The 25013-nt window shown below is 37.5% G+C and overlaps 1 protein-coding gene across 1 annotated transcript; it reads right to left on the reverse strand.

The window, feature by feature from the left end:
* Positions 1 to 4180: 4180 nt before the first annotated feature.
* LOC145334225 (C-signal-like) lies at positions 4181 to 24405 on the reverse strand. The gene is made up of 7 exons (XM_080179600.1): positions 24227 to 24405; positions 21919 to 22002; positions 11982 to 12090; positions 11185 to 11309; positions 10351 to 10471; positions 9669 to 9758; positions 4181 to 5508 (listed from the first exon to the last, which is right to left on the reverse strand). Exons 1-7 carry the CDS (start codon positions 24365 to 24367, stop codon positions 5426 to 5428), a joined length of 753 nt encoding a protein of 250 aa, XP_080035726.1. The 5' UTR covers positions 24368 to 24405; the 3' UTR covers positions 4181 to 5425.
* Positions 24406 to 25013: the final 608 nt, after the last annotated feature.

The following is a 25013-nucleotide window of genomic DNA, read 5'->3' on the forward strand; positions in this document are numbered from 1 at the left end:
GGACGTCTATGTACCTGTACCCATATGACCTTACGTAACCTGACCTAAATAAAAAAAAACACAAAAACCCTTCTCATTTCAGTTTATTACAAAAACAAAATTAAGGAATATGAGAGAAATCGCCAAGCAAAGCAATAAATAATTGTAATGATTATGTAACAGTTTATAATACTAGACTAAATTCAATCATTAAAGCTAAGTTGATAAGAATATCAAACTTCCTTTTATTAAACACAAGAATTTGTGTAATAAAAAGGATGACAACTGCATCAAAATCATAACTTAACATATAGAAGTCTGAATCGAAATTTCTATACTTATGTTATGTAATGGCTTTTTCTATCATAATTGCCGGTTTTTTTTACATGTTTGATATATAATATAAACAATTATTTTAAAAATACTAAAATAGATTTATTTTTGGTTAACATCAAATACTCTAAAACAAATTTACATACAATGTTACTTTACAAACAGTAGTCACTATGCCAATTAAAAAGTCTTTTCAATCTTCTGAGAGCAAACATTGTCTTATCCTCAGATCTCAAAATCCAATATGGCGGCAGTGCCAGAAAGAAAACTTTACCAATAATGAGATGGATGATGATCACACTCTTGTTGTGACTGTTGATAAATACTGTAAAGATTGCAAGGACTAATCCTAAGGTTCCAATCCATATTGCTATGTCAGTGTTCAATAAGAGTTGTCTGAAATTTTGATTATTTGTAAGAGATTCAGCTATATTTTTGTAAGGTTGTGGTTTAAGCCATCCTGAGCATTTGTATTAAAAATGATCTTTATTTTATTTGGATCTGCAGTTTCTTCTGGATTGTTTAAGTCTTTTGGATCTCTTTCTATGATATGATTATTTGTTAAATTCAAGGTACAATGTTCTGATTTGTCTTTATTTAAAAGATCTTTTAGTTTGGGAGCTTCATCACCACTCTCTCTTGATACCTCATGAGTATTACACTCTGTTAATGCTTGAACAAGATCAATATCTAAGACAACTGAATCAGAAGAGTCAAACTCCTTGACTAGAATAGGTTTTGGTAGTGGATCAACTTGAATATTAAGCTCTGATAGAACCTCAACCACATCAATATCTGCATCTATTCTATATTTATCTTTGCTAGAATCATCTGTATTTTTAGGATTATTGTGTGAGGATCTCTGATCATTGATTTCATAGTTTCTTTCTTTGATAACAGCAATCCTCTGTGAAGGAGCAACTCTATTGTTAGAAGGATGAATCTTGTAAAAAATCTTGACCACCGAACTCTTCTTATACAAAACTGCTAGAGAAATAAACATTCTTAGAACAACTATTGCAGCTGAGTGAAGAATAAAGGTTGGTGGTTTCTCATTCATATCGGTGTCACTGCTGTTAACAGAAAGATTACGAAAGGTTATCATATTATATTTGTTGTGTTTGGTACACAAAGTTTTGTAACTTGATAAAATGAGCAAATATTCAAAAACCCACAAAACACTAATGGTAATAGAGGTCCATTTCCACATTTTGACATGATTCATGCTCAGATAATAAGCTGGATAGAAGACAGCCAATGCCTTGAATACCAAGATGGCCAAGAAACAATAACTCATTAGAACAGTATACATTTCATTCACAGTTATGCTGCAAGTTAAGTTAGGAAATCTATCTAGTCCCCATTGGATGACTTGAGGAAATAAGTTGAAGAGGATACCAAAAGTAACTGCATGGACTATGACCACACTTGCATTGATCATTAGAAACTTCATAAGGTGCACTAATATTGTTTCCTGTCAGAAAAGATAATCTAGTTTGGAAGATTTGATAGGATCATCTACTCTATAATATTTGTATGTATTTTGGTCACAGATAGTCTCTTATAATGCATATACATATAAACATATATTATGTCTTAATTGTTTTCTACACAGAATCTAAAGATCCTTTGAATTAATTCCTTGATTTTTCAATTTGTTTTTAAAGCTTAGACAAAGAATCAGGACTCAGCAGCCACGCCTCAGCTATATGTAAGCCTAAAATTTAAATTTCCTAGTATGACAAAAACAATTATTTAATATGGATTGTATTTTTAGGAACAAGTTTAGACATCAAGCTGATTTTTAAAGTTATAATATGACAATATCACTGAGGCTTACAAGAGGCAAACGTGCAGCTGCTGAGCCCTGTTAAAAATTGTCTTTAATGAATTGACTCAAAACATTTATTGGTAAATACTCTCTATTAGAACATGGAAATATGAAACCACCAGTAACTAAAATTTAAATAATAATACAAAAGACATTCCTATAGTTATAGAGTAAATTTGTCATTAAAACTAGATTTCTTTGCCTTTGGTGCAGGTAAGTTAGCATAGAACAGATAAATGAGTTTACAAGAGGCCAGTGCAATGATGCTCAGGATGACACTACCAATCACATGGATGGAGGTTGGGATTATGGGCATACTCACAACTACTATGGTGACAACTAGGAGTGGAGTGATCCAGGATTTACCTGGATAATTCCTGAATTTCATCACTGATAAATTTTTGTTCTGTTATTTGAAAATTAAAACTGTCAACTTTTTGTTAAAATGTTTATTTAGATTAAGATTTTCATCACTAATAAACTATACTTCTGATGATATTATACAATATTCACAATTGCATTCTTAGAATAAAAAATGCAGAATTTAATCCAAAATGTCAATTTTTGTAAATTAAATTATAACATATTCAAGTGAATCAGTTCTTAACACTCTAATTAGATGCCGTAAGGATGACTTAATCTGGAGAGAATGAATGTCAATAGAATGATTCAGTGAGTCTCAATCTTCTAACTAAAATTATCATACTAAGTTGGAATTTTTTTTGGTACAATCTTATTTTCCACATAAACAATATACTTCTAAAGTAAAGTGACTCTCTCTTTTTATCATCATACAGATATTAAATTTCAAGCTATATTTTATTGTATTTTTATCCAAAAAAATATTGCATTGCCCCCCCCCCCCCCCTCTATAAAAGTATTTCTTGAGAACCCAAATTTGTTATTGGGAGGTTAAACAACCCTACTCCCACCCTCCAAATAAATGAAAACTAGCCCCTCCCCCACTATAAAATTTTTAATTTTCCTCCCAAATAAAATAAATAAAAAGCTTGGACGTCCTTGCAATCCCCAGTTGTATTAATTAGTGAAAAGTGCTTTTTTAACATTTTACTGAAAAACATTCTAAAATCTTCTAAAAAATAGCTTAAACCAAAGTTTTTTTTAACAATAGAAATTGGAAGAAATTTAAGAATTATCTTTTTTTTTAATTATTATTTTGATGTAAATGGGAAATTGAAATATAAATTCTCTTGTTTGTTATAAAGTTGTTAAGGAGACCTTTTATATAGCATTTATCTATATTATAAACATTTAAATATGAGATTAAATACTAAATATGTAAAAATTTAATTAGGAAAATATCGATATTATTCATAAGTAATGAAAATAAGAGGTAAAACACTCTTTTATTTTATTAGCAAAACTTCTCTTTAATCTACTTTGTCTGTCAGTCTGTAACTGTATGGGGGTAATGTGATTTTCTTGGCTGCTATTTGCAATAGACAGATGAAATTTTGAGCATTCATATTAGAATTCAATTGGTCTGTACGTCTGTTGGTTATGCTTTAAAGACACAAAACTCCTATTTCTAAAGGTTTTGTGATTTTTATGATTTATAGCATATCCTCTATCTTTATTTTCTTTTTTTGTAACTACCAAACAAAGACCGTTTGTCTGTTTCTGCTACTTATGGATGTGACATGGATGTAGCGAATTCTTTAGTACTGTAGCGGGACGGTCATCAGATCTTTTGAAACGTTCGGTTGGACAAGGTTAATTGCAGAAAGGCTTTGCTTAATAATTGCATGTTACAGAGCTTCTAAGCTATAGAATAATACAAAGTAAGGGATATTAGTTGGTGACATCAAAGTTCTAGGTTGAATAAAAAGAAACATCATATGATTTTATAATTTTCTGTAAATATATTTTTTTGTTTTTACTTTTAAACATAGAAAAATACATTTTAAAACCTAAAAAATTATTATTCAATTTCACTATAAAAGACAACATTTGAATTTGAATTTATTTGGATTACTGAACCAACCAATGAAAAGATTGTGTATATGAACACAGGTGGTTTGAATAACTTATGTATTTATTTAACAAAAGTAAACCAAATACTAAAAAAATATGACAATATGTGATCAACATCTAAACAACAGGTACATGCTAGCCAATAATCCCATCACACTGTTAGGGTGGGTTAAGCTGGCTTAAACATACAGATTCCTTTTGGTTTGTATTTAAGAAATCAATTATATGAATTATTCAAAATATTTACCAACAAGAATAATACATTGCAAAGTAGCGCAAATAGCCTAAATTTTCTAGCCACTACAGTACCTTAACAAATATTCTACATTCTCCTAGTTTTTTTGTACCTCTTTAATTTTTTCTTTATGGTCTTATTTTTGTAAACAAACAAGTGTAGAGTTATACCCAGGGATCTTTAGGGACAATATATGGTTAATAAATAACAAAATTAACCCTTCTGCGGTTAAAACATATTGGTTTAAATCTTTGGACACTACTAACTTGGGACGAAACTGTCAAAATGTAAAACCAAAAGTTTTTGAGATAATAGGGTTAGAAAACTTTGGTTAGCAATTTAATTTACAATCATCCTCCTATCCCTTTCCTCCTTGATTTCATAAGAATTTGTTTATTTGGCTGTATAATGTATATTTTTAAAAATACCCACTCATTGGTCTTTCAAAATATTCAAATAAAATAATCTTTTTAATAAATATCAAAATATTACTAAAATACATACAAAAAAAATTTATTTACTTAATTTGAAGTTTTATTACAATTTTAAAAAAATCACAAAATTTTAATGTGTGTGCCTATAGTGTACCTATTTAATTTGAAATTTCACCTTATTGAAATGAAAAACCTTAAAATTAATACCAAATTTGTTAGCCCAGGCCTTGGGCCCTTTAGGTCTAACAAAACAGAATTAATCTCATGATTTTTTAATTTACTGTCTGCGGAAAGCTGTCTCTAATACAATATAATAATTAACTATCTTTAATTTAAACACATATACTTTACAATACAGTTGAAGATAGGCATACACAATACATTACCCATAAAATGTAGCTGTCTATATTGCCCTAGCAAAATGGGGATAGATGTCACTGCTACCTATTCTATTGACATCAGGAAATACCCAATACACCATCTCTTTTCTAGGGGGGTTTCTTTCCCTCTTCCCTTTTTCTTTCCCTCTACTATGACGTCAATAGCATAGGTAGGCTAAAAGCTGTGACATCTATCTCCATTTTCCTAGGGCACTAAACACAGCTACATAAGATTGAGTTACCAGGGGATTGGTGTATTGTTATATCTCAAAAATGCGCCATGATCTTTGTCATCTAGTTGGTCGATGGTCTTCAACATTTCTAAAATAAACATTTCCTGTTAATTTAGGATCTTTAATTGGATCAACATAGAAGCCTCCAGGAGGGGGGGGGGGGGGGCGGAGGAGGTTGAATCTATTCATTTTTTTACATTAGTTTAAAATATGTTGGGAGGGTGGTGGTACCCTCCTCCAAAAAAAGTTATAACCCCATATAAAGGAGAACCATATAAGTTCAGTCGTTAGCAAGATCCTTTGGTACAGACACACTGACAAAGATCCTTTTACTTTATTATAAGGATTGATCTAGAAATTACATTGAGTCAAAATACATTAGAATTGTCTAGAATTTAAGGTGTCATATGAAAAAACTCTTTTTCAATGAAAGTCCTAACTGTTTATGGATGGTGGGTATCGTTATTTTAACCAGCTGTAAGCATCAATTTGTTAGAGTTCATGAAAATCTGGTGCAACGTCCAAGTAATAATATATCAATTGTGGTATTATATAGCGTCAACAAATACTTAAGAATTAATAATATTTGAATATTTGTACTTAAATTATTTGGGAATTCAATTCCGCATATGTATGATATTATCAAAACACCAGTACAGAGCCCTATGGTTCTCTATGTGTGGAATGTGAATTCTCTTAAAATATCTAAATATCAGTACAGACTAACCCTCCCAGCCCCTGGCAAAATTAATGAGGGTTTTACCCTAAAACACCCATAAAGGGGGGGGAGGGGCAAAAAATGAAACCCCCCCTCCTTGATTTTGATTTAACGAGGGTATCTAAATTTGTGAAGAGTCCCCCCCTCCCCCTTAAAATTTATGTATGTGACAAGAAACGCAAAGGGTATGAAGCGGAATTAAAAGAACGTTATTCTTAAAATATATATTACAATCTATAATAAGCTGGATCTTTAAACCATTTTAGTGGTGAGCCAGATCGGTTCGGCTCACTCCGATCTGGCTCACCACTAAAATGATTTAAAGATCCAGCTCTAGTTTATAATTTAGCAAAGGGAAAAAATTCTGATAACAAACATAACATCCTATCTTCCACAATGTGACATGACAGACGAACTGACTGAGTAAGCTAAAAAGAAGATACTCATTGACCAGAGCTGGATCTTTAAATCATTTTAGTGGTGAGCCAGATCGGGGTGAGCCAACTTTCCACCAATGAGAGCACGGCATTTTATGAAATGCCGCGCTGTGATGATTTAATGGTCCAGCTCAGAAGAATATTTAAAAAGCTATTTCATATATCAGCCTTGTAAATCTAATTTTAAAAAGCTTTGCAACAAAAACAAAAACTTTAATATGGAAAAACCCAGAAAAGACGTAGATAAATTGTTGCTGTGCCCCTTAATTTGGGTTTCTTACGCAAGCAATAATAAAATAGTTTATAAAACTGTTTTATTTAACCAATTAAGTTCTTTTAGCATCATAGAAACAGAGAAGCACAGAGACAATTATGTACAAAGATAGTAAAAGATCATTTACCAGGGATCTAAAGGGATAAGACAATGGCCGATAAATAATCCGCTTACAAATGGGATGCAATACCTTAACACCCAAGGATATTAGGTTAAGTTATATCCAACAGACAACCAACCATTTGATTGCACGACCTTTATCTGAGAAGTACTAACAGTGCATGGTAACGAGTTCGCGTTTTTATGGGCCAAGGCATTCCTCCTACTTTAAATATTTATGTCGCGCATCTGACAGAGCAGCAGTGCGAACCATTTTAATATTATTAGAAAAAAACAATATATTTCCAGTTATGACTACTTTTATCCAACGCTAAAAGCTAAAAATTTGTCATTATATTATATAATTAGCGGCTACACCCCTAGGCTAGGGGCACGTGGATTCGATAAAACAATGTTTTTTGAGATTTAAAAAGAAAAAAAAAGTTTTTCTTTGTGCAGGGTTGGGTAATTTTTTGTAGTGCCGATTTAAGAGAAGCTACCTTGTAAAGTAGAACCATATTATATCGGTTCAGCGTTTAGCAAGATCCTTCGGTACAAACAAACATACATACAGACAGACATCCTGTTACTTTATTTGAAGAGTAGATTTGCTACCAAAATTCCGATATAATTAGATCATATTAAATAATTATATTGAGCTGTGTGTTTTTACTTGGATAGTCTCTTTTCAACAACGTTGCTGTGTATTATTCCATAAATAATTATAAAGAGATCAGAGGGATCAATTTGAAATAAAATTTGAGATCATCAGATCTTCAGGAATCTTACATCAGTAAAGATAAAAATTTACAAATATTTAAGCTTTAAAAATTGAAAAATGATCTAGTGAAAGTAAAAGTATTTAACACATTAAAATCATCGGATCATGGAAAAAAAAGAAATATCGGGTTTCGTCATAATTTTACATTGGCTTTTGATAGGTTATTTTAAGTTAGGTTATGTTGGGTAAATGTTAATAATTTTGGGTTTGGATATAAGCCCCGCAGTGTTAGGAAATAGGCCCCGAATGATTGGAGCCCCCCTCAGGGGCTAGAAAAACGAGAATAGCTACTGTAAAAATACGACGGAACCTGCTAATTCGTTTTCTTCCATTGAGAAAAACATCCTGAGCTGGATCTTTTAGTGGTGAGCCAGATCGGGGTTGAGCCGAATTTCAGCCAATCACAGCGCGGCATTTCATAAAATGCTGTGCTCTCATTGGTGGAAAGTTGGCTCACCCCAATCTGGCTCACCACTAATATGATTTAAAGATCCAGCTCAGCTAAAATCCATTTTTAGTATTATAGGAAAAGCAGTGAGGGAGGAGACTTGGGACTAAAAATTACACTAATAAAAAAATTGCCTTTTATGAAATAAAGATTATCCCCCCCCCCCCCCCAAAAAAAAAAAATGAGCTTGGGGGCACCCCCAAAATTTTTATTTTCAAAATTTTACCCCCCAAGTAAAAAAGCTTGGACGCCCCTGACTAGTACCCAATGTTTTATTACCACTCATAAGTTAGCTTAAAAACTTTGGAAACTTTTATTGAATTTGTTTTGTTTTTCAAATCTAGTAGTGTCCAAACTTTTCAACCAAAAATCAGGCGTAATGTTATTTTTCATCTTTGAGATGTTGTATATCAAATTATCGTCTATTGTCTTATCCCATAAGATTCCTGATAAACAGGCATTAGAAAGCACAATTGAATAAAATATCCAGTATTATTATCCTTATACTAAAGTAACAGGATGTTTGTCTTTGTGTCTGTATTGAAGGATCTTGCTAACCGCTGAACCGATCGGGTTAACATAGATCCTGGGAAGGTTAATATCTATTATGGTGGAGGGTACCACCACCCCCGAAGAGAAATCACAATAAAATTGAAAAAAATGTAATATTCCCGCCGCATAGTGTCGCAAGCGTAGTGGCGCTGCGTAAAGACATGAAATTAACAGCTGATTGACCATAGACAAATTATTTCTTAAATTAGATATTTAAAATAAAAATAAATTAAATGCCACTAGAGGCCTCTAGGGGCGTAGCCGCTAGTTTTATATATGGACATACAAATATCATCCACAGTTTACTATAGCATTTTCTAAAAAAAACTTCCTTACTTCCATTCAATTAACACTTTGATCCTGATGATTATAATAGAACATTATGAACTTAGCAACAAACATTTTTATCTCAAAAAATTGTGTTATTGGATTGATTTATATAACAATTTGTATTGAAGTTATAGTGAATAAATAACAAATATTTAACATTTTCAGAAAATCTATAGAAGTGAGTTTTATTCTGAAAATTCCACTCTTATAATTTTTCTAAATACTTTTGTTATTGATTGTTTGATCTTAAAACTAAACTTTGTAATTAGGTATGAAACTAAAATACCCAATATTCGTAACTTTTTGTTCTGTTATTTTTATTATAAATTTACCTGGAATGCCTTAACCTATAAGAGTCATAAAGGTTAAAATCTAGAAATTGATTTTCAAAAATAAAAAAGGGGGGGATGTTCAGATGTCAAGAAATATGTTTGAGTGAAAGAATCAATTGACAAGGAAAAATTTGGACCTGAGAAACAAATTTGTGTTGTGATCTTAGCATGTTGCGGGTTTGATTCTCTCCGAGAGAGGTGGGGTTTTTGTAGTTGTTTAAAATTGGAAGATTCTATATTAAATAAAGGTCGTCGCAAATACAGGTATTAAATAAACCTGAGACACAAGTTTGTGTTGTTATCTTGGCGTTAGGTCCCCCCATATCTGTCTGTACCCATCCGGGGTGTATAGCCATAGTTAGGATACCTAGATAGATAGATAGATAGATAGACACAAAAATAGATAAATAGATAGATAGATAGATAGATATATAGATAGATAGACACAAAGATAGATAGATAGATAGATAGATAGATAGATAGACACAAAGATAGATAGATAGATAGATAGATAGATAGATAGATAGATAGATAGATAGATAGATAGATAGATAGATAGATAGATAGATAGATAGATAGATAGATAGATAGATAGATAGATAGATAGATAGATAGATAGATAGATAGATAGATAGATAGATAGATAGATAGATAGATAGATAGATAGATAGATAGATAGATAGATAGATAGATAGATAGATAGATAGATAGATAGATAGATAGATAGATAGATAGATAGATAAATAGATAGATAGATAGATAGATAGATAGATAGATAGATAAATAGATAGATAGATAGATAGATAGATAGATAGATAGATAGATAGATAGATAGATAGATAGATAGATAGATAGATAGATAGATAGATAGATAGATAGATAAATTATTAGATAGATATATAGATATATGGATAGATAGATAGAGCTAGATAGATTGATTGATAGATAAATTTATTTACCTCTGTCTTTAAGGTCAATGGACATGCTTTTCATGCACTGGTTTAGGGCAGTTTTGGAGGCCCTGTAGGGGTAATAACTTCCAAATTCATTTTCTGCAATACTAGCGACGGCTGTGGACATCTAGGATAACAACATCCATAAAATCATAAAAGGACAAAAGGGCATTAACACTTGTAGATTGCAAGAACTAAATTAGCAGAATATTAATGCATCAGTACAATCAATATAGTAAGTAAATTTGTTGCAAAACTGCATAAATAGATGATACTGTTTATGGACATACTTACATTTTTAGGACTTGATTATAGAGATGCTTCGCTTATAACACTATACCTTGTTGTATTAGTTATCAGTATTTTAAAAAACCAGATGAATAAGATATTTTTAACCTGTTTAAATTAACGAAAATAGCTAATTGTAATCCTAATTATAGAAAAGCTTCGCTTTTAAAAATATCAAATGGCTGATTTTTTAGACACTTTAGAATATAGTTACCATCAATAATGACAAAAAAAATATGTATTGTAACCCCTTTTTAAATGAACGTTTATGTAGTGGGACAAAGTGACACAAAAATCAGCTATAAGACGACATAAAAATGAGGGATTATCCATCTATTTTAAGGGGTTTTCTTTCCCACTTCTCCTCTCATCTCTCTCATTTTTATTACGTCACGTTGCTGATTTTTGAGTCACTTTGTCCCACTACAAAAAAGTTTATTTAAAAAGGGGTTACAATACATATTTTTTTTATATTATTGATGGTCTCACTACACTTTTATAATTAAGGATCCGGTTTTTGTACATACACAAGATCCAATCCTTAATTCTTACCTGTACAATTGCAGCTCTGTGAGCATTTCTAGCCGTCTTATTCCCAGCCTTGGCAGCTGCTTTATCAAACAGCGGCAGCAGCGCCCGGCTCAACATCAGCGGAGCAACACAATTGATCTCAAACGCCTGTCGCAGAAGCAGCTTATAGTACCTACGTCATACAATACAACTTACCAATGATAGGCTAGTATATATTTTAATTGACCTATGTTAAAATGTATACTGGCCTATCATCGGTCATTTGTATTGTATGACGTCATTTTTTATATACAGATCTATAGGATAGATGTATAGACAAATAACTACCTCCCTCCCTTTTTTTAATGACCTTTTTCGTCTGCTAACAAATGTTTCTGCTACTTGGCTGTGTTAATATCCCCGATACCATTGGATGATTTTCATATATAAAAATAGGACAGTACATGTTTAATTGACCAATTGTAACATGAATACTGGCCTAGCATTGGTCATTTGTATTGTATGGCATCATTTATGTACAGATCTATATTATATATGTATATACAGATAACTACCTCCCTCCCTTTTTCAATAGCCTTTTTCGTCTGCTAACAAATTTTTCTGCTACTTGGCTGTGGTGATATTATTCGACACCATAGGTTGATTTTAAATGACCCAATTGATAGTCGGCACAAGTACATTTTGATGGGGAGATACGGTTATTTAACCTTTCTCCCTCTAGTATTTTACTCTAATGGCATTAATGGACCAGTGTTAAAATGTATACTGGCCTTTCATTGGTCATTTGTACTGTTTTCATAGGCACTATAAGCTGATTCCCTGTCGCATGGCCTCTGGTGTGACTGATTTCAGATCCCTATCTGCTGGAATCATACCGGCATTGTTGATCAGAAGATTAAGACCATCTTCACCAACTATTTCTTCAACCTAAGCAATTAAGTGTTTGTTTGGTTTGTTCAAAAAACTAGGGAGGGAGGGGACATTGGGCTATTTATTACACTAGTTCCTAAAGTCTTATGATAACGTTTTCTTATTCGTTGACTTAACAACCTTGGAAGCTATTATAGAATTTTGATTGGTTGGTTGATTTAGCTGAGTGTTTCAATAACTAATTGTTATCTACAGAAGGGTTTATTTATGTATCATTATTGTGGATTTATATAAATTCATCGACCATTGCCTTATCCCTTTAGATCAAATACAAATCAAAAACATTCAAAAACAAATAAACTCGTCCGTCCTTCTGTCTTACCTTACAAAATGCTGAATGAAAAAAATCGACGGATAAATGTGATTTTCTCAACTGTTAATTTTTTTGTGAAGATTTCTTGAAAAAAGAGCATTCTCTATGAAACGTTTTGCTGTTCTTATATTTATGTGAAAAATTATAAGGATAATGTAATCCATGTTCAAATTATTAAAATAGCAAAAAATTGTCTGAGAAACAAGGATGACAACATCCATAAAAGCAGTCTCTGAAACGATATAACAAACGAACATAACTGAACAAAATATAAATGTTTAAGTCTAAACTAAATTGTAAGTATATTTATTGCAAAACTTCTTAAATAGAGGATATCTTTTTAAGAGAGATGCTTCTCTTATAAAATTGTAATAGGAATCATTATTTAAAAAATCAGAAGAGCTAATCATTAAGGGCGGACGGACGGACGTACGTTCCGAACCTATTTATAGAAAGCTTTGCTTTTTTTAAAATTAGTTATTTTTGCATATTTTGTACAATAGCATATGCAATTATTGAAATCAATTATAAAATACTTGAAAATATTTGTATAAAGCTTGCAGAACCCAGTAAAAGTGTCTGACTCTAATTATGACGTAAAAAAAATAGCCATTGAGAGGCCAGTATACACTGTAATTGACCAATGGTAAAATTTATAGTGGCCTCTCATTGGCTAATTTTTTTTGCGTCATAATCAGAGTCAGACACTTTTACTAGGTTCAAGCTTGCAAATAAGAATTAATTTGCAAAAATTTTAGGGATTGATAAATAGAAAAAACGCCTTTTTTTCCTTCTTCAAATCTTATTCAACATTTGGGATTAGACAATGGCCGATTAACTAATGTACATCTCTAATGATGATACAAACAATTATTCCTTCTCAGGATTATAATAAGTGGTTAAAACGTTTGGTCACTCAACTTAATGAACAAATCATCAAAAATAACTTAAACTACCCAAAGATTTTAAGCTTACAAATAAGAAAATGTTATTATAAAACTTTGGGGACTAGTGTAATAAACAGCTGGATGCACCCCTTATTCCCTGCATCATTTGACAAGCCGAATAAGACAGTTTTTATTGCAATATTTTACACTAGCAGCTTCGCCCCTAGCCTCTAGGGGCTTTACCCGAAGAGGTAATTTTTATAAAGATGAAATATTTCTGGTGCTACCATTTTTTGTGAAGTAACTGCCTAAAAACAATTTTTAGGGGTGGATGGGGAAATTTTCATTTTTTGGGGGGTTGGGGGTGTTCCCTCTTCCAGAAAATAGCCTAAAACCACAACAGGACCAGTAGGTATATTCCCTGAAGAGTAGAGCCCAATCGGTTAAGGGGTTACTGAGATCTTAAGCTTCAAACGGACAGACAGACAAGCAGACTTCGTTCTACATTGTATTATAGATAGGATAGGTACCATTGAAATAACATTCTTTCTTTAATAATATGGGAAAATGTACATCATCTTTAACATTTCCATGTAAATCTATTCAAATTTTAAAATATTTTAAGATATAAAAATTGTATATATAATTATAGTTACAACTGCGACTCATCCGCGCATAAGCCTCAAATTTAAACCCTATTGTGTGCAAAAAAAAACTTCCAAAAAGATGGATTATCTGTTTATGAACAGAGGTGGATTCTTTAAAAAAAAATTACCCCACGTACTAATCGATTAGTGAGGCAAAATTGTTTTCGTGAAAAATCCTCCAAAATTACATCAAAAATCTACAACAACAAAAAATCATAGATGGGTTATTAAAATAAGATTTTATTTAATTTTTGTAGATTTTTTATGTGATTTTAAAGGATTTATCACGAAAACAATTTTGCCCCACTAAGCGATTAGTGGGGCAAACTTTTTTTAAGAATCCACCTCAGGTTTATACAATATACAATCACCTAAATTTAAAGCAACGATTTTACTAAAGTTTTCACGCGGCTGCCGAGCGAAATAAGAAGTACAAAACAATTAAATAAGAAAACATTGAAAACAAAATAATCTCAATTGATTTTTGATATTTTTTTAGTAGGAAAGCTACTCAATAACTAGATTTGTCCCTTTAAAATAACGTGTACATAATTTATACATCCATGACTTTTGCAGAAGACGGAGAAAGTCGCCCAAAAAATCAGCATGTGACGTCATAAAAATGAGAGATTATCCATCTCTTTTTTAGGGGTTTCCTTTCCCACTCCCCCTTCGTCTTCCTTTGCAAAATAAAATTTAATTCAAATGAAGAAGACTTTTGGGAGCATTTCTGTTAAATTAAATCATAAAGTCCGTCCATGTGTTAATGTGGTAATACGACACCCAGACGGACAGGCCGTTTACAGAGTTGCTTCGCTGTGACTTATGATAACAAACCCCCTGCACTAATCTTATTATATCACCATCTATCTCATGACCGCTGTTGACCCCGCACCCAGCGGTCAAACTGACCTGCCTAAATGTGGGGAGGGGACTCAAACATGCAACTATCACGAGTTCCTCACGCGCTTATATAACCGGGAGGCGTTGCCTCCCCTTTTACCACCGCTGCCCCCACAGCCTGTCTACCGTCGGGAGCTAAGCCCTAGCGCCCCACACCCCCTTCAAACCTAACCATTGTTATAATCTGTTGTATATATATAGTAAACATAACTTGTAAATATTATTCAGTTTAAATATATAATTTCTGTATGATTGAATCCTGCTTGTTTGTTTGGTAGAATAATTAAAGGCTAGGGCTCGTTGAATCCGAACTCGTTACCCCGTGGGCCGAGAACGCTCGGCTTACCAGAACTTGGTGTCAGCGTGTTTCAATCGAGCCTTACAGAAACTAGCCTATTCTACCTCTGATTGGACCCTTTGGCAAGTAAGGGGACAATCAGCCGCCAACTGACCCGTGAGACGGCCTTTTTAGGTCGAATTTCCATCATTTTGAACGCAATATGTGGGCCTCTGGCCTACGGCAAGCAGATTTAGCCTGCTAAAAGCGCCAGTTAAGACGCTTTTTCCGTGTCGTGTAGGAGTAGCGCTAGGTGCGCAGCCACGGCAATCGGATAATTTAGCTCAGACGGCTACAGAACTGAGTCTAAATTGGCAAGTGTAGCTGGGACAAGCCCCAGGACACCCAGGCCAAATCTACGAGACAGACAGCTGGGTGCTGGTCTCCCTAAGAAGGCAATGTGTGGCTGCAAAGCTTCAGCACACAAGTAAGCCCTACCACTGCGACGGATAGCAGATTTTGAGCCACAGGCACGGCAGGACGGGACATTCCCTGCCGCTGCCTCCCAGGATTCGAACCCGAGGCGCTGCAGGACGGGCCATTCCCTGCCGCCATTTTCGGGATTCGAACCAGCGGCGCTGTAGGACGGGTCATTCCCTACCGCCGTCACCCCTCTAAACCTTGCAGGACGGACATTCCCTGCTGCCAGTGCTTCCAGAATCACACCTAGAGCTCCTAGTGATAACAACACATAAGTGTGTATAGATGTCAACCAAGTGATAAAAATAAATATAAAATTGTTGACCAAGTGATAATTAATAAGCTCTAGTGATTCGAAGCTACAGTCTAAGCCACCATGGTAAGCGATACCACCATAGCTGCGGTTCGGCCACCACCAAAGTTTCTGCCAACCCCAGCCGAACGAGAGGCCCCCTTGTCTCAAGGGCAGGACCTCCACTTCCCCTGCCATGTCAGGGTGAGGTTTCCTACCCCTGACCCTGCCCAGCATGTACAGGTTGATGCCATGATTGATTCTGGCAACCGTGTACCAGGGTCTGCTGTAATTTCTGAGCACCTCATGCACGCAATGGGCGTGCAACGCATGTTGATTCCGGACAACACCCAGATCCTGACTGCTAATGAGGAAGGCCAGCCCCTCCAGGTAATCGGAAAGTTAAAAGAATTATATATGGCAGTCTCACACACTCTTATACTCCATCTATACCACGTGACTGTGGTCCGGAACCTCTCACACCCTCTGAACCTAGGAGGGTATTTTCTCAAGGAGTTCGGAACTAGGCTCTGTTTCGACATGCAACCACCTTGCTTGTGGGTGCGTGGGGAGTTTATCCCACTCCGTGGCGTCCCCATTGACCGGGAGACAGCCGAGAGAGAGCTAAGTTATGAGGGGCCCCTGCCAGGCCCCCTGCCTGAGCAGCCGCGTGTGGTTGAGAAAGGCACACACTGGGTGGACGCTGAGCTCAACGCACACAAGGGAGCTAACCTGCTAGCCATGGGGTTGCCCCCAGTGCCCAAGGTGCCGAGGGAGAGCCTGCCAACAACGTTTCCTGAGATTGCCAGCCCTCCAGAACCAATCTTCTCCGCCGACACCTTTATCAATGGCCAGACGTGTCCACCTGGCCCCCTCTACCTGGGACCTCCAGCCAGTCCACCAGCCAAGCCCGAGTCCAGACCCGTCAAGTCGCGGTCTGATGTACCCGGAGCCACACTCAACTCTCAGGCCCCGGCCTCTCCCGGCGCCGTGCCCGTCAAGTCGCGGCCGGACGCCCACGGAGCCAAAGCTGGACCCAGCACTTTGGCCTCTCCCAGCGCCGAGCCCGTCAAATCGTGGCCGGACGCCCTCGGAGCCACGCCTGGCTCCGACACGTCAGCCCCTCCAGAGGCCGAGCCCGTCAAGTCGCGGCCGGTGGGTCCCGGAGCCAAAGCTGACCCCGCACCAGCCACGTATAGGCTAAGCGCTGTCACTCCAACTGATGGCCAGCCACCCCAGCTCCGCACAGCCAAGCAGGTGGTCCTGCCTGGCCGCGGGGTTATGGCGGTCCCTGTTGAGCTAGTAGGCCATCGCACCAAGGATGCCATCCAACTAGCTGCCCCAGAACAGAGGTTTGGGGAGGATCTTGTTATTCCAGAGGGCCTGTATGCCCACAGGCCTGGCTCTGCCACTGTGTTTAGAGTACTGGTGGTCAATGAAGGGGAGGTGCCCCTCTTGCTGGATGCTGGCCTCCCAGTGGCAGGGGAGCTGGTCAAACCTGACATTCTAGAGGTCTCTGATACGCCTCCCCCGCGTCTCCACTCGTTCCAAGAACCTGCTGAGCCTATAGACATGCAGGAGTTGTGGGAGGCCCTGGAGATGGAAGACAATGAGTTCCTACGCAAGGACCCCTTGCTCAAGAAGGAGGTCTGGACTATGTTGTCAGAATACAGGGACGTCTTCTCCAATTCTACCCCCGGCTGCACAGATGTGGTTGAGTTGCAGCTGCGCCTCAAGCCAGGGACCCAGCCGATCCGCCAGAGATTTAGGGATCTGAACCCGCGGCAAGAGGCTGAACTGGAGAAACAACTGGACACCTGGCTACAGGAGGGAGTTATAGAGCCGTCAGACTCCGCCTGGAGCAGCCCCCTGGTGCCCATCAAGAAGAAGGACGGGAGCACCCGCTGGGCCGTCGACTACAGAGCCCTCAACAAGTGTCTGGAACTGGACAGCTACCCCCTGCCTAGGATCCAGCAGTTGGTGGAACGAGCTGGCGGGCACCGTGTCTACAGTGCTTTAGACGCGGTGGCCGCATACTACACCATCCGTGTGTCCGAGGACAGCCGGCCCTGCACCGCCTTCACCACCCCCAAGGGCTTGTATCAATGGAAAAGGATGCCCTTTGGCCTGGCTACGGCACCGTCTGTCTATTCCAGGTTTATTGCAGGGGTCCTAAACCCCCTAGGCACAGCCAACCTCCAGTCATACCTTGACGACGTCCTGACCTTCCACCAGGATACCTGGGCCCACCTGGCCAGGCTCCGAGAGGTCTTGGAAGCCCACCGCAGGGGAGGGATCCGCCTCAAGCCATCCAAGACCAAGCTGTTCCGATCCAAGGTAGATTATCTGGGCCACACCCTCAGCCGTGAGGGGATAGCCATGCAAGAGGACTATATTGACCGTATCTTGGACTGGCCAGCCCCTAGCACCCCCAAGGATTTGCTGGCGCTGCTGGGGTTCTTTGGATACTACCGCCTGTTCATCCCAGAGTATGCAGACCTCACCTACGAGATGAATCGACAGAAGACGGCCAAGGCCCTAACCTGGACGCCTGAGATGGAAGCCCAGCTGCTGCAACTCAAGGACAAGTTCCGCAAGGCCCCCATCCGAGCGCCGCCCAGGTTTGATTTGCCAGCGGTGTTCCAGCTCACCACAGATTTCAGCGCCATCTCTGCCATACTGAGTCAATGTCAGGATGGCAAGGAGAGGCTGATTGCCGCCGTGGGGCGCAAGACAACCGACCCTGAGACGCGCTACCCGTCCTGGAAGGGAGAGATGGCCGCCATTATGTATGGGATCCGAAAATTCCACGGCATCTTGTCCTACCGCAGCTTCCAGATCAACACTGATTCCTCTGCCTTGCTACAGATGAAATCACTGAACACATCCACAGGGATGGTGGCCCGCTGGCAGGAGGAACTAGCGGCCTTAGACTTTAACGTCTGCCACAGGCCTGGCACCCAGAATACCAACGCCGACGCCCTCAGCCGCCGGGAAGATGCCAACATGCCAACGGCTAGCGCCGAAGAATTAGCAGAGCAGGCTGAGTATATCCACAACCTTTGCCAGCTAGGGGAGTCCGCAGCTAGCCGGCCTCCTGCCGCCCGACTGGATCCAGCTAGAGTATTGGAGGCCCAGACACAGGACCCCCTCCTGCTCCGTGTCCGCCAATGGGTGGCTGATGGCAAAGCCCCAACCAAGGCTGAGCTGCGTGGCAAGGAACGAGACGAGCAGCAGTACGCCAGCCGCTTCCCAGCCCTGGGGCTTGACGAGCATGGCTGCCTCACCACCACTGACCAGACTCTGACAGGAGAGAGGACAAGATACCTGCTGCCTTCGGCCCTCCAGCAGGACGCGTTCTTTCTAGCCCATGGGACCCCCATGGCTGGGCACTTTGGGATGGACGCAACTATCGCCCGCGTTGCCATGCACTTCTGGTGGCCCAACCTGGCCCGTGACGTCCGTCTGATGGTACAAACCTGCCCTGAGTGTGTCCAGAAAGTTACCAAGGAGAGGCTGAAGCAGGGGATCCACGTGCCCTCCCGCCAGGGGTATCCACAGCAAGTCCTATTCATCGACCTGGTGGGGCCACTGCCAGAGACCCCAGCTGGGAACCGCTACATCCTCACCTGCCAAGATGGATTCAGCTGGTTTGTCAGCCTCTACGCCATCCCCAACAAGCGCACCCTCACGGTGGCTGAAGCCCTGTTGCACCGCCACCTGGCCACGTTCGGATGCCCCCTGAAGATCCATTCCGACAATGGAATGGAGTTTACCGGCCAGGTATTCCAGGAACTGGCCTCCAGGCTTGAGATTGGCCTGACACATCCACCACCCTACAACCCTCAGTCCAACCGAGTGGAAAGGTTTCATAGGACGCTCAACACAGGCATGCGCCTGTTCCTAGACAGAGACGATAACAACTGGGAGCCCCATCTGCCTGCCATCGCCTTCGCCTACAACACCAAGGCCTGCAGATCCACTGGCGTGACCCCGTTCCTGGCCTTCTTTGGGAGAGAGGCCAAACTTCCAGTGGACATGGTACTACGGCTGCCAGATACCGAATATGCGTCAGTTCCAGCCAACGTCCAAGCTATCCTGCAGCGCTACTATGCAGTGTATGATGCCATCCAGCAGAAGGAGGAGGGAGCCATCCGGAGGAGCGCGGCAGCTTACGAAGGCACGGCCAAGTATGAAGTTGGAGACTTGGTCTGGTACCTGGCCCCCCGCCTGGTGCCAGGGAAGGCAGCCAAGATTACCAAGAGATGGACTGGCCCCTGGAAAGTAGTGAGGCAAGCTACAGAAGTACATTATGTCATCAAACCTGCCTCCCCAGTCGCCAGGATCTCAGAAGTTACCGCGCATGTAGGCCGACTGCGCAAATACACTGGAGATGTGACTGCCCACCAGATCCCAGCAGACATCCAAGTTGATATGGACGGCGACGAGGATGCCACCGAGCTGCCAGTTGGAGCGGCGGCGCCCGCAGCTAGCGACCCAGGACAGTTCCCAGTACACCAGCCAGCCGCAGCCGCCCCACAGCCTAGCGGCCAGGATCGTGACCCAGTAGAAGAGAACCTGAAGGAGCCGCCCAACGAACCACCGCCGCCGCCGCCTGCTCCAGAGCCACCCAGAGATGCCATCTGGAATCCTGACGCGGACATGGAGAACCTGCCAGCCAGCAGCGAGCCTGTAGGAGAAGAACCAGCCACTGCGATGGAAGAGGCCGCCCCAGAAGACGAAGCTGAAGCCATGTGCCCCCTGTTGATGACAGCCATCCCCATCCGGGTAGGAGCTAGGAGACCAAGCAACCTGAACCAAGCAGGCGCCCCCATGGAGTTCTATGCGCCCTCTGCCATCGTCATCCCCCCCTTAGGAACCACCAGAGTCAGCCTAGGCCTCCGTGTCCAGTTACCAGCTGAGGCCGAGCTAATCCTGCAGACGAGGCAAAATTTCCAGCGGCGGGGCTTGGCCGTAGCCAACCCACGCCTAGAGGCCAACCAGGAGCTGACAATGCTGATATCCAACCACAGTCAGACCGAGCAACGAGTGTCCCGGGGAGCCTGTGTAGCCCGAGCTGTCCTCCATCGAGCGGTGCCCCAAGAAGAGCCTGTCCTGCGTCGGCATAGGCTGTCGTATCCCCAGGTTCAAGGCCTGGTGGCTCGGGAGCCACGCAACCCTTGAAGGGGAGGTTGTGGTAATACGACACCCAGACGGACAGGCCGTTTACAGAGTTGCTTCGCTGTGACTTATGATAACAAACCCCCTGCACTAATCTTATTATATCACCATCTATCTCATGACCGCTGTTGACCCCGCACCCAGCGGTCAAACTGACCTGCCTAAATGTGGGGAGGGGACTCAAACATGCAACTATCACGAGTTCCTCACGCGCTTATATAACCGGGAGGCGTTGCCTCCCCTTTTACCACCGCTGCCCCCACAGCCTGTCTACCGTCGGGAGCTAAGCCCTAGCGCCCCACACCCCCTTCAAACCTAACCATTGTTATAATCTGTTGTATATATATAGTAAACATAACTTGTAAATATTATTCAGTTTAAATATATAATTTCTGTATGATTGAATCCTGCTTGTTTGTTTGGTAGAATAATTAAAGGCTAGGGCTCGTTGAATCCGAACTTGTTACCCCGTGGGCCGAGAACGCTCGGCTTACCAGATTAACAATTTTGGATACTGCTAGTGTTATAAAAATAAAATTTTATGGAAAAAATGTAAGTCATAAGAAGAAGACTTTTGCAAACTTTTGGGAGCATTTCTGTTAAATTAGTATCTGCTCTATAAATCATAAAGTCCGTCCATTTGTTAACAACTTTAGAGATTTTTAGTTTTTACAAGCAAGTTAATGATAGTTAATAAAACTTTGGTATCCAGTATAATAATATCTCTACTTAGCTGGGCGGTCAATAAGATCTCAATCAAATTTGATAATACAATTCGCTAATTATAAATGATGACATCTTTGTTTATTATATATTCTTTAAAAATATTAATTTTTCAATAATACCTGTTTTACAACTTTTGGGAAAGAATCATAATCTGTCACTTCAAGAATTATAATATGAAGATTTTTATTCTTAGATTCCAACTCCTTAAATATAAATATAATATTATATTACAAGAGTTATAATAGGAAGATTTTTATTCTTAGATTCTAGCTCCTTAAATATAAATATAATATTATATTACAAGAGTTATAATATGAAGATTTTTATTCTTAGATTCTAGCTCCTTAAATATAAATATAATATATTACAAGAATTATAATATGAAGATTTTTATTCTTTGATTCCAGCTCCTTAAATATAAATATAATATTATATTACAAGAATTATAATATGAAGATTTTTATTCTTAGATTCCAGCTCCTTAAATATAAATATAATATTATATTACAAGAATTATAATATGAAGATTTGTATTCTTAGATTCCAGCTCCTTAAATATAATTATAATATTATATTACAAGAATTATAATATAAAGATTTTTATTCTTAGATTCCAGCTCCTTAAATATAAATATAATATTATATTACAAGAATTATAATATGAAGATTTTTATTCTTTGATTCCAGCCCCTTAAATAGAATTATAATATTATATTACAAGAATTATAATATAAAGATTTTTATTCTTAGATTCCAGCTCCTTAAACATAAATTAAGATAATATTATATTAAAAAAGTTATAATTCTTTTTCTTAGAATCCTCCTTAAATATAAATATAATATTATATTACAAGAATTATAATATGAAGATTTTTATTCTTAGATTCCAGCTCCTTAAATATAAATATAATATTATATTACAAGAATTATAATATGATGATTTTTATTCTTAGATTCCAGCTCCTTAAATATAAATATAATATTATATTACAAGAATTATAATATGAAGATTTGTATTCTTAGATTCCAGCTCCTTAAATATAATTATAATATTATATTACAAGAATTATTATATGAAGATTTTTATTCTTAGATTCCAGCTCCTTAAATATAAATATAATATTATATTACAAGAGTTATAATATGAAGATTTTTATTCTTAGATTCCAGCTCCTTAAATATAAATATAATATTATATTACAAGAATTATAATATGATGATTTTTATTCTTAGATTCCAGCTCCTTAAATATAAATATAATATTATATTACAAGAATTATAATATGAAGATTTGTATTCTTAGATTCCAGCTCCTTAAATATAATTATAATATTATATTACAAGAATTATAATATGAAGATTTTTATTCTTAGATTCCAGCTCCTTAAATATAAATATAATATTATATTACAAGAGTTATAATATGAAGATTTTTATTCTTAGATTCCAGCTCCTTAAATATAAATATAATATTATATTACAAGAATTATAATATGATGATTTTTATTCTTAGATTCCAGCTCCTTAAATATAAATATAATATTATATTACAAGAATTATAATATGAAGATTTGTATTCTTAGATTCCAGCTCCTTAAATATAAATATAATATTATATTACAAGAATTATAATATGAAGATTTGTATTCTTAGATTCCAGCTCCTTAAATATAATTATAATATTATATTTAAAAAGTTATAATATTAAGATTCTTATTCTTAGATTCCAGCTCCTTAAATATAAATATAATATTATATTTAAAAAGTTATAATATTAAGATTCTTATTCTTAGATTCCAGCTCCTTAAATATAAATATAATATTATATTTAAAAAGTTATAATATTAAGATTCTTATTCTTAGATTCCAGCTCCTTAAATATAGCTTAAGATAATATTATATTACAAGAGTTATAATATATCTATCTATCTAACTATCAAACCAACTATCTATCTATCTATCTATCTACCTACCTATCTATCTAGTTATCTATCTATTTATCTATCTATTTATCTATCTTTCTATCTATCTATCTATCTAATTATATATCAAAACAAGTATCTATCTATCAAAACATCTATCTATCTATCTATCTATCTATCTATCTATCTATCTATCTATCTATCTATCTATCTATCTATCTATCTATCTATCTATCTATCTATCTATCTATCTATCTATCTATCTATCTATATATATATCTATCTATCTATCTATCTATCTATCTATCTATCTATCTATCTATCTATCTATCTATCTATCTATCTATCTATCTATCTATCTATCTATCTATCTACCTATCTATCTATCTATCTATCTATATATCTATCTATCTATATATCTATCTATCTATCTATCTATCTATCTACCTACCTATCTTTCTATCCATCTATCTATCTATCTATCTATCTATCTATCTGTGCCCACCTTGAGTTCATCAGAAACCTTCCTACAGGTGGCAAACAAATGTTTTGGGCCTTTTTCCGAGCCAAGGAATTGCTTGACAAGTTCAAGACCGATGCCACGGTTGCAGCCAGTTATAAACACAGTTGAGGGGGAGGACTTCATTTTTATTTATCTTGAAATGTTAAAATTCAAAACATCGTTGGATAAGACTATGGCCGATAAATTGATCCCAAAATCATCCCCATTGATGATACACAAAATTACCCCCTTTCAACTAATTAGTGGTTGAAACATTACATGTTGACACTCAACTTAATGAACTAACCAATCAAGATTGAATAACAGTCCCCAAAGTTGTTCAATCAACGAATAAGAAAACGTAAATAAAACTTTGGGGTCTTATGTAATAAATAGCCCGATATGCCCTCAATTTTTTTTAGGGGGATGAAATGAGATGTTTGTGAGGGGCAAACACTCCTTCACAACCTTGAAAGGCTAAGGATACAGGAATATGACAATAAAGAATTAATCTTACTATCAATGCATGATAAATGCAAAATTCAGCCTTTGATACTAAAGTGACAACAAATGCAGGCAGGTAGGGAGGGGACATTGGACTGTAAATTGTATTTGTAACAAAATTTATAAATGTTCTATCATTTCTTAATAGAAATGTTTCCCATTAAGTATTGTCATAGGAATCATTGTTCCAAAAATCAGACGAAGGAGATAATTATATCATCCAAAAAATCGTTGTCAAAAAAGTTAAAATCAGTATGTTTTAAATGGACCTTGTTTAATTTATATC

Source organism: Acartia tonsa, chromosome 12 (genome assembly GCF_053477335.1).
Source record: "Acartia tonsa isolate MP-2025a chromosome 12, ASM5347733v1, whole genome shotgun sequence".
NCBI lineage: Eukaryota > Metazoa > Arthropoda > Copepoda > Calanoida > Acartiidae > Acartia > Acartia tonsa.